General features: G+C 39.7%; 1 protein-coding gene across 1 annotated transcript; it reads left to right on the forward strand.

Annotated features, from left to right (window-relative positions):
• Positions 1-646: 646 nt before the first annotated feature.
• On the forward strand, positions 647-3,794 carry COPRS (coordinator of PRMT5, differentiation stimulator). The gene is made up of 3 exons (XM_009583102.1): positions 647-767; positions 1,306-1,563; positions 3,625-3,794. The coding sequence occupies exons 1-3, from the start codon at positions 647-649 to the stop codon at positions 3,792-3,794; spliced, it is 549 nt and encodes a 182-aa protein (XP_009581397.1).
• Positions 3,795-10,868: the final 7,074 nt, after the last annotated feature.

A 10,868-nucleotide genomic window follows, 5' to 3' on the forward strand; every position in this document is an offset into this window, starting at 1 on the left:
GGCTTCTGGCACCCCCCTCCCTGAGCAGGGGCTGTCCTTCAGCAAATTAATCTTTTTTGTAGTGAAGTGGTGGGGATAGCTCACCTTTCCTTTCCTCTCCCTCTGGGGACTGTCAAACCAGTTGAGGTGTTACCTTCTGCTCTCCAGGTGCACATCCGCCATCTTTCTCCAGCTCCTCAGGGCTGCTGGAGGGTCTGGCCCTTTCCTGTCTCCTTGGCACGTCGACTCCCACAAGGTGGTTGGTTCATAGTCTTTGGTGCTTGTACTCATTCCACTCCTTGTGTCTTCATTATCTGTGTAGCTTTCACAGTCTGCTGCTGTTCCCAAACGGGCACATTTTGGGTCAGTTTTGGGACCTGTTCCCAAAACGGTGGCAGCAGGATTATGGCCATGAGTGAGGAGACTGGCTGTTCTCTCTTGGCTGCTGCCTGGGGTGACTGATGGCAGCAGCAGGATGAGCCATTCCTCAGCAGATTTGCGTTCTGAAGTGAAAGCCTGTCTGGTTTAAAACCTCTGATTCATCAAGGGAACAAACAAACAGTTCAGGCTCAAGGGCTCAGAAACAAAGGTGGTAGTAGTTGCATAAGCCTCACTGGAGAAATCAGGGAAAGGTGCTACTGGATTCTTTAAAACTGTCTCGTAGGTGATGGCTGCTGCCATTGAGTCTGCAAGCTTGGAGGAGGAACAGCTTCCTAATAAGAGAGAAACTATGACCTGGAAGCCCAGAAAAGGTAAGCCTGAAATATTAGGACAAAACAAAGCAGACAGCAGGTAATGAAACGTACACTCTATTTGAGGAAATATACTTAAAACTTTTTGGTGATGCATGTGAAACGCCTCTTCAGTTACTGCACTAAATTATTTCCATGTAGATATTTGTGTATGCCTAGGTGTGAGAGTAATTAATCAATACTACAAAAAATCCTTTTTTTTTTTCTTTTTTTTAAACCAGAGCTGTAGTTTTTCAACATACCTATTTTTTTAAAATACCAACAGGTGAATGTGGTGAAACAAGACTGCTGGGTCCTTTGCCCTAGTTTAAAGAGTTATTTTCCAACAAGAGACTGTGGAAAATCCTGACTTGGGCTAGTGTTGTGATGCAAGCCTATGTCCAATGTTCCCAAGCATTTGAAACCTGAAGCAGCACTGTAGTGATATTACATATGTAAGAAACTGCATATATTGTAATTAGATTAGTAGTCACAAAGTGCATTCGTATACATGTCTGAATTATTGCATGCTAAGCACTTAAATGTTCCTATTTAATTCCTAAGTATCTCTGTTGGCTCTTTCTATTGGTTTTAGAATGTTTGCTGAAGAATATTCCAAATGTTCTTGATAGCAAGTCTGAAGAAAGTGAATTCTCTGATATCTCTCACAATGAAAATTATGTCAGTGGCTCTCCTGTTGACTGTGTTCATATACATCCTGACCCTGAAGACTTGGGTGGTGAAGTCTCCCTTTTGCCTGAGGCTGTAACTTCTCCAGAGCTGCAAACTGCTTCTGTGTATGAGGTGGAGGACTGGGATAAAGAATTGGAGGACTCTGAATGTAATCCTTATGGTGAGTACAAATTTATTTGTGCTTCATTTGAGTTTTGGATAGTATGTGATTGGAGGTAGGTGCTTTGCAGGAGAATGTGCTTAAATAACTCCACGTTCTATTTTGGGAAGCAATTTTTTGTTGTTGTTGTTGACCTCGTGGATTTGTAATGCATAATTTTGTTGTCAAATAGAGGATTTAAAGGCAGTGTTGTGAAGTTCACATGAAACTATTGCTTAAGCAGTTGAATTCTTAGGGAGTGGAATGGTAAGGAGAAGAATTGTATGCGTGTATCGAGTTCCTCTGGAGAAGCTAGGTTTCGGTAGTGTTTCTTTGTTATTCTGAAGCAGATGAGAAAGGTACGTGGAGTTTTTTGTGTAAAAGGAGTTCCTTTCTTCCAAGAAAATTCATCCAGACTGTACACCGTAATGTCTCTCTGGAGCATGGAGTTCTTTGGAGGGGAGCAGTACCAGCACTCAGTCTCTGAGTATGGTTTGTTGGTGCTTTTGCTGTACGTTGGGGTTTTTTTTGTGGTAGGTTTTTTTGTTTGGTTGATTTTTTTGAAGCTTGATCCTTTTAAGTGGTTGTGCATGTGATCAGTCCCATGCACAAAGGTGGCGATGGATAGAAGCAGTTTCATCTGCATCTGTAGAGTCATATTAATCCTCTAGTTTGTAAACTGTTTTATGGTGACTCATGTGTTGAACTGAGATTGTCAATCTTCCATTTGCCAGGTTGTATGTTAGGGTAGAACAAGTGGATGGAGTTTAGCTAGCAGTGGTGACCTGCTGTGCCTTTGTTGATGCAGAATAGTACCATTTCCATTTTCTTCTCATTAATGTGTATCTGTTGTAATTAATACAAACAGTCCTTTCTTTGCTTAGGAAATATCAATTCTCTGTTTATTTTAATTCCATAAATGGCTGTTGTATTCAAGTTCCATTGTTTGATAACAGAAGGAGGTGGGAAAGTTTTTGAAGCCTTCCTGTAAAATCATTCTGATTTTAAAATGGAAATACAGTAGTGTTTTTTCACACTGGGGAATTTGAAAAAGACTGTTTCCTTTTCGGATGTTTCCCTCTCTTCCATCCTGAGCTTTCCTTTTAATCTCTTATCCATCATCACATCCTTTTAATCTCATCCATCAAATTTATGGAATGTTTTGAATTTTATTTTTTTTACTGGAACTGTCACAAGTTCTCTTCTTTTCCTTTATTTAACTAACTCATCCCTACCTGTAGCTTATGCTTGTCAAATCCTCACCAACGAAGGAAGCTGTGATTATGGGATTCAGGTGCTTGTGAAGGATACTGAATACAAGTGTCTGAGTTGTTAACTGCTACAAATAAAAAACGTGTTTGGTTGGTCATTTTATGGCTTTTTAAGAAGTTTTTTAAAATGCTTGCTTTGATGGCTTGTTTGGCAGTGCTACTGGAAGGCTGACATGTGGATATACTGTGTTGGGTCCTCTGCTGCCCCATACTGTGAGCTTGTCATTTGTTCAGTCCTTTCAGTGTCTGCTGGCCAGAAATCTTTTGCTTCTGTTAAAGGACTTTGCCCTATTTTTGTGCTAGTTTGGTTAAATAACAGGCTTATTAGGCTTAATTCTAGCCTAGTGGAAATGTTGTTCAGAGCTCGCTTTTACAGGACCCCACCCTTCCATTCTGTCCAGTGACCCAGTTCTTAAGGGGTTTGGAGGGCTTCTAATTGGGATGTGGTTATGGAGACAGCAGGAGGGGGGAGGAGAAATCAGTAATGGTTTCATGAGCCTTTTATGCCCGGAGAAAATGTAGAACTGCATGCATTGTAAGAGCTGGTGTTGGATGTTCCGAATCCAGGCATATCATTGAGCTTTTTGGAAACACTTTTGTCTCTGTGGCAAGAACCTTGCTTAAAATGAAGACGTTGCCAAATTTAGCTTTCCGTTTGCTTTGTTTGTAGGTCTAATTCATGACTGCTGGCAGATCAAATTGAAATACTTAACTGGAAGATGCTGTAGACCTGCAAAATAATCTGCTACACTATACCACTAGTTTTCTAAGTATCTCCCATGGTTTAAATCTTTTCTTTGATCTTCTTTAGATGCTGGCGATCTCTACTGTGGAAGCTTTCAGGAAAATAATCTTTTGGCCTCATACTCATGGCGAGAGGATTCGTTTTACAACCCAGGCTGTCACCATGCAGCTTGCCTTGCTTTTACGCCACCAGTTAGAATGACTGAGACTGGCCAGTTTGATGATGCTGATGATTGAGGTTGACCCTGATCAGAACTAAGTTTGGCTTCTGAGTTGGATTATGTTCTTCATTGATTGAGTCATGTCAAGTCCTTTGGCTTGCTTGCAGAGTTCTGTGTAAGGCCAGAAATGCTACACCATCTCCGAAGTTTTGCTTAGACTGCTGCAGAGCTGTTTATAAATTGACCGTGCTTGACCTCTGGAAAAGAGAGTGCAGGTGCTAGCTGTAAGGAGTAAATGCATTTCTGGACTTTTTGTTTGTATTACATAGATCTATGTTGTTGCTAATGAATTGCTTGAGAGGAAGTATTTAATTTCTAAACTTCAGCTTGTTTGCCAGTTTTGACATGCTGATCCCTGTGTGTCTATGTAATTTGTAGTTTTCTTTCCTTTTCATTTGATGCTGTCAAATTGGTTCAGATAGCTTTAAAAACTCTTCCTCCTTCCAGCTTCTCTGTTGTATTTCTGTGTTGCAGTTTGTGATTCCATATCTAATACTGGTGTTTAACAAAATTAACCATGACAAATACAGAATGAGTTGTTTTGGTTTTATTTTTATGTACCTCAGTATAAAGGAATTACAAATACACGATACACATTTTGCAAATGCACGTGTGAACATACAGTAGGGCCTGCTGCGTCCAATAGAAATGCTGGGTGCTTAAGACTGCCTTCCAGCAAGGGTTTCTCCACATCAGACCTTCTTGTATATGGGCATATTATCCTCCAGTGTCACAGTTGTCTTTATAACATTCTCATATGACATCAGACGTGTAATGACAAAGAAAATACCTATGCTTATATAGTGTCTTGCAGCATATCAGCTCTGTGTCCTGCAACAGTAGTGGATAAAGGTTCCTGATACTACTGATGTGTTTGTTTTGTTGTTGTTTGTGTTGTGGCAAATGAGGAGATAGGAACACAAAATACCTCCGTAAAGTCTCTAAACTATCTAAGGCATTGGGGGTGTTTTTTTTGTTCTGTAGACTGCTGTGTATCAGACAGAGTGCAGCTCTTCGAGTTGTGCGTTAGTTAGAACACGCACTTGACTGTGTGGAATGGAAGTGAGAATTGACTATACCCAGCTTCACAGGTTTGGATATATAGTGGCTTCTTTCTCTAACTGAGAAAACAGGAATGAAAACTCTGAGCATAACTGTAACTGAGTCATCAACTGGAGTAAAATCGTTGGTTTGCACTTATAAATGCAATATTAATAAATATAAATTGAGTACAGATTACTGTTTAAATAACAATACACCGGTAAATTGTAAAAGTTCTGAAAAAAGCGCTGATTATTTTGTGAGCCTATTTATCACTTCCCAGGCAATACTCAACGCTACCCTGCAGAGGGCAGCAAAAAATTGTCTACCCTGCTCAGCGTGTTTTCGTCTGGCACTAAGTTTCATCAGCAAGTGTCAGATCCCTGGGCTGGATTTCTAATGTTGATAGCAATTTAGATCTGTGTTCTGCATAGCCCTGTTGTTCCCCAGTGAGACTGATTCATGGCCCTGATTAGTTTCTCATTTTTTTTTATTTCACTCTGAAGTTATACTTACTGGACTGAAAAATTTCTCCCGTGGCTGAGAAAAGAACATCACTTGGCTTCAGGCTTAATATATTTTTTTTTTTTACTATGCTTGCGGGAGATGTCCCATCGTATTTAATAAAGATGAAACTAACAGAATTCTGTGGAAGCAAACCCCCCTTCTTCAGAATTGTTTTAAAAGGATAACCAAAAAGTCTTTATAACATTGATTAGGTTGATTTTCTTCCTGTATTGTTCCAAAATTCCATCAGTCCCAAAGTATTCAAGCCATTTTCTATGCACTTCTATAAATCAAGTTTGTTTTTTCAACCTGTACCTTTAATTGCAATCAGCCTTGTCTATCTGGGCTGTCATGTTATTTGAGGAGAAATTGTCTTGAATGGCTGCCTTGCCGAGCTGTTTGTATTTTAAGTGATTGTAAACTTAAAAGATTTGTTTTCAGTTTCCCTTTTAGGTTAAAACTGACACCACCCCCACCAGCTTTGGAAAATATAGCATGAGGATTTTACAGCAGAGATGCACTGCACTCTCTAGGGATATGTAGGCGAATGTAACTTCATCTTGGCCCTGCTTGTTAGGGAAGGGTCTTAATGTAAAGCTTGATCTGAATACTCTCAAACTTCTGTGGGATTAGAAAACCAGATGCAGACTTCTCAGAAAGCATCTCCCTGGAAGGATTTGAAACCAAGCTCACGGATTCCAATGTTTCTGCACTACAGTGTGTTTCACATTCCATTGTGAATCTTGCACTGAGCCTGTTTTGTGTTGACACAAGCGTGTCATTCTAGGCAAGAATACGTTGCAATTAGAAACAACATAAGGTAACACATGAGCCAACAATTCAAGCCAAGAGGGTCAACCCTTCAGCTTGCTCAAAGTATTGGAGGGAAAAGAGTCCTATTGCAGGACCGAGATCATAAATATTTTACGCATACAAGAAACACATTGGCAGTACATAAATCAGTTGGAAAACTTATCAGAAGTGTCAAAAGATTTCTCAGTTAAATGCGCATACATCTCTAACAAGATTTCCCCCTTCTATACCTACAGTATGAAATACCATTCAAAGGGTGGCTCTACCGCAGGTTAATATGCTTGCTGGGTTTATATCGTGGGGGAGGCTTAGCAGTGTGGCACAATACGGTGACTCGGAAGGAGACCTGGGTACAACTCTGAAGCTGCCCTTGTTTTTCTTCCCATTTCCCCTTTTTACAGGTAGAGATAATGATACCAGCCTGTTCGTAAAGTACTTCAAATTCCGTGAGCAAGAAATTTTGTGTAAATAGTGATGTGTTTAAAAAAAAAAAACCAAACAAAAAACAAACCAAAGCAGAGTTTTGCATTTTCTTTGAATAGGCCAGCAAAGAAGCTAGAATTTGTTTTGGGTGCATCTGTTGTTTCCTTTGAGACCTACAGGGAATGATTTGCAAGAGGAAATAATTGAAGGAAATGTGTTCATATTTCCTGTTGATAAGGTACAGCATTTAATTCATACATCAGATTGAGATAGTGGTTTCTTGCTCTTATATAACCACAAAATCCAGCCCGTTTTAGCGTCTTTTAAAGACATTACTACTTGACTTGCTGTTTTGTCCAATCTTTTAACTAGTGTGCTTTGGCTCTTAAGCTGAGAAAATGCCTCCACTGTTGAGGGGACTATGCGAATAATTTCACAGACTGAAGGAAAAATGCTGATGGCAGCAGCTCATCCTGACCATCTGGTGCTTCCAAGGACACCAGTGTAAATCCCATTGTAACAAAGGTCATTTTGTAAAGCTAGTGGGTAAGCCTCTGTAGGCACGGGGAAGGAACTTGTGATACTTACCCTCTGTGGTTCTGTATTGAAAACGTAGGCATCGGAGGCTCAAGTATTAGCAAATAAAATTGTGGTGGAGTTGTTAGTCCTGGAGTACCAGCTGCTCATACCATAGCTTCCTAGCTTGGCAGAAGAAACCGTAACCTACTAAAAAAAGCTGCAAAGCACACAACCCAAATAATTGGTTTTAGTGATGGAAAAAGCTTCCTTTAAGCATTTGGAATAGATACTCAGCTGATAGAAACTGTTGCAGCTCATTACCCAAGCAGCAGCTCTGTCCCCGTATATCCCCCTATGCAATGCCTGTGTTATCTTTGAGCTAAAGCTCACGTTCAGCGTTTCATTATTGCTGTGGATTTTGGTTCTTAATATAATGGGCTTTCTTTACATTCATTGTAACTCTATTGACCTTCACAGAGCAAAAACTATGAATGTGGCTCAATGTCTATATTTGTTTCTTTGCAGGTTGTTTGGGTTTTTTTTTTTTCCCCCCTACATTGAGGATAGCTAATTTCAGGACATGTAGCCAAAATCAGCCTAGGAAAGTTAACTTCTTATAATTCGGCAAGTCTTGATTCTCTGTCCTGAACTGTTTTAATCAAACCTTTTCTGATCTGCCTGCAACTTCTACATTTAGACCTGGAAAATCTTTTCATTGTATGATGCAGACTGAGTTGTATATGTAAGTTGTTTGTATTTTTTTGTTGTTTTATTGTTTTATCTCCCTCAAATGAAAATACCAATTAATTCTGCTCAGTCCTTTTTGAGCTTTTTGGTCCTTAGTAAAATTTACATTGAGCAACACATTTTCTTGATACTTACAGTACCAGAGGACACCCAGTTCTCATTGTGCTGCTTTGCCATTTTAATCAGTGTAGGTATTGCAGACTCTTGTTCCAACATTAAACAAGTTATTTAGTATTTCTATTTCTACCTCGGGAACTACTCCAGAACTTTCACGTTCTCACTGAGGAGTTCCTTCAGTTACTTAACACATACTAGAAAATATTTTGTCTTTTTTAAATTATTTGATCACAGATAAAGTAATTTAATCTGTAATCTTTGTTGGTTTGTGAGTAAATGTACAACATTATAATATAGCGCTGGCTACAGTTGGCTGGGAATTGTGTAACTCCATCTCCTGCTGTACGTGTGACATGCTTAAATGCTTCTGGGGAAGTAAATAGGTGTGACAGTGTGATTAAACAGGACGTATACTCCACAGCAGAGAGTGTATATCTCCTTTTATATAACTGGAGTTCCAGATAGTAAGGAAAAGTATTTTAGCTGAGCAGGTCTTTACAGTGTGTGTGATGGTAGTGTGGTAGAATTGGAATAGCAAGACCAGAGGAACAGCAGATACTTCCAAAAGAAGCATGGGCAACAAATCAAAATAATATATTAGGGGTTGTCTTAGTAACTTTTAGGGGGAGTGACATCTCCTTTTATATAACTGGAGTTCCAGATAGTAAGGAAAAGTATTTTAGCTGAGCAGGTCTTTACAGTGTGTGTGATGGTAGTGTGGTAGAATTGGAATAGCAAGACCAGAGGAACAGCAGATACTTCCAAAAGAAGCATGGGCAACAAATCAAAATAATATATTAGGGGTTGTCTTAGTAACTTTTAGGGGGAGTGGTGATAGACTGGAACCTTGTTCAGCGCTAGATCTGAATAAATTTCTAGTATGGCTAAGCAGCCACTGAAAGGTGCCGTTTGAAGCCAATTCATATTGAGGTATTTGGCACTGAATACTGAGCCACACTTCAGTGGACAATATTAGAAAACTTAAGAACTGCATCTGCTCCAACATAGCATCTTTTGTGAAAATAAAATATCTGTAGGGGAGGATAACAAGGAACATCTAGATTTTATGCTGTGCAGGCCTGTTAGATTCTTCTGCTTGGTTCCAGTTGCTGTATTTACTGCATTTTACCAAAATATACTGGGTCTGTTACAAAAAACCATCTGATATTGCATTGCAATTCAGAACCTCTCATAAAACTCCCCTAGGGAAAAGGGGAAGGGTGTAGGGAGAAATTAATATAGCTGCTATTTTAAACTTTTAATGGCTGCGTGTCATAGATAGGGATCACTTTGGTCATGTAGCCTAACTCTCCGTCCTCCAGTATACAGCCAAGGAATTCTTGTGGCAGAAGAAATGCTTCTTCCATATTGATTTAACACATCTTGTAAGCTTTTACTTCACAGACAAATTAAAGCTATACATACAGATTTAATAATTACGTATAAACATATGAGATGATGTACAAAATAGTACCTGGAATGCTGATCCGCTGGAACAAGCCCTTGTCCCTATGTGCAAGCCTGAGGAAGTCCATGTGAGGCAACAGGTCTGGTACAGGAATCTAAGTTGCTGCATTCTCCTTGGTACAGGAGAAGAACACGTAAGGGAAGTTTGCAAATTTTGTTTCAACTGCAGTTCACTCGTTATGTCACAAGCTGAAGTGGGACAAGTGTTAATCTGAAATGAATGCACAAAGGTAGAGCCTGTAAATAGCCACAGTGCTAATTCAGAAGCCATCATCATTTTCTTGTCTGCTGTCACTACTGGATTTGCTAGAATACTAGATCCCGCTTGTTCTCAGTGTTACGTTTATCAGTATCTTCAATTCTGTATTCTTCAAACAGGCCATTATTTTCCTGGTCTGAAACACCTTTTGCCTTCTGTTTTATTTAGTTCTAGCTCTAGTACATCATTCATACTTGATTTGTTTCATTGGGCCTCTAACTCTGCAGCTTGTAGTTTGCCAGAAGTCTGATCTTTTCAGTGGGATTGGTCAGACATTATAGATAAAGCCACTTAGATAAATGTTTTTCAGGCAGAAACTGCCTGTCTACTAGATAAGAACTACATTTAGTTCTATTATCTGCACTTGAGTTAGTAGGTGGATTAGATTTAATTTGGTCTTTTGGGGAGAAGTGGGCAAACTGTTCTTCAGACAGATCTGGGATTTGGTTTAAGGACAGGCTTTCTTATGTGGTCTATAAAGTGCATTGTGGCCCTATAGGAATACTTTGTGTGTCTGGTTCCTGCCTGCAATTTTGAACACTAACTTTAATGATGGCGCTTCTAATTATGTACAGAGGTGAATTCTCAGATGAAAGAATGGGGAGTTTCATCATCTGTCCCATTAACTGCAGCAGGTTTCTGTTATGCAAAGGAGCGACTGCCTAAAACCGGCACCTAACACTGACAGCAAGGGGGATGCCTTCTCGAGTATGCTGGCTGCACAAGGCACCTTCCATCCCTCCACAATGCGTAACTGATTAAAGGATGTGTCGACTTCTTAAATCTTTGTCACTTACAGATTACGTTACTGTCATTTACTTTTAATTAGGTTCCATCTGAAAAGGGGGTAGATGTGGACATTTTGCCAGCATGTAGGAGTTTGGCTGCTCGGTGTTACAGGACTGGGGAAATCGGTAACACCCAGCCTTTGTGATCCTGACTGCCTGTAAACAAAAGGGCTAAGTTCAGAGTCCTGCTAAGGGACTTAACTGTTCCATAATTGAAACTCCAGGTACTTGGGAAACAACCTCTTTTGCTACATATCCTTTCAAGTTTGGCTTAGTTATTCTTATTCAGCTTACCTTGGTATTGGATATTGCTAAGGCTTTAATGCTAGCTTCCACCACAATTCAGTCCTCAAGGCTTGGTAATAATCCTATTGCCAATTTACTACTAAATAGTAAAAATCCTTTTACT

Source organism: Fulmarus glacialis, unplaced genomic scaffold (assembly GCF_000690835.1).
Source record: "Fulmarus glacialis isolate BGI_N327 unplaced genomic scaffold, ASM69083v1 scaffold14470, whole genome shotgun sequence".
In the NCBI taxonomy this organism is placed as follows: domain Eukaryota; kingdom Metazoa; phylum Chordata; class Aves; order Procellariiformes; family Procellariidae; genus Fulmarus; species Fulmarus glacialis.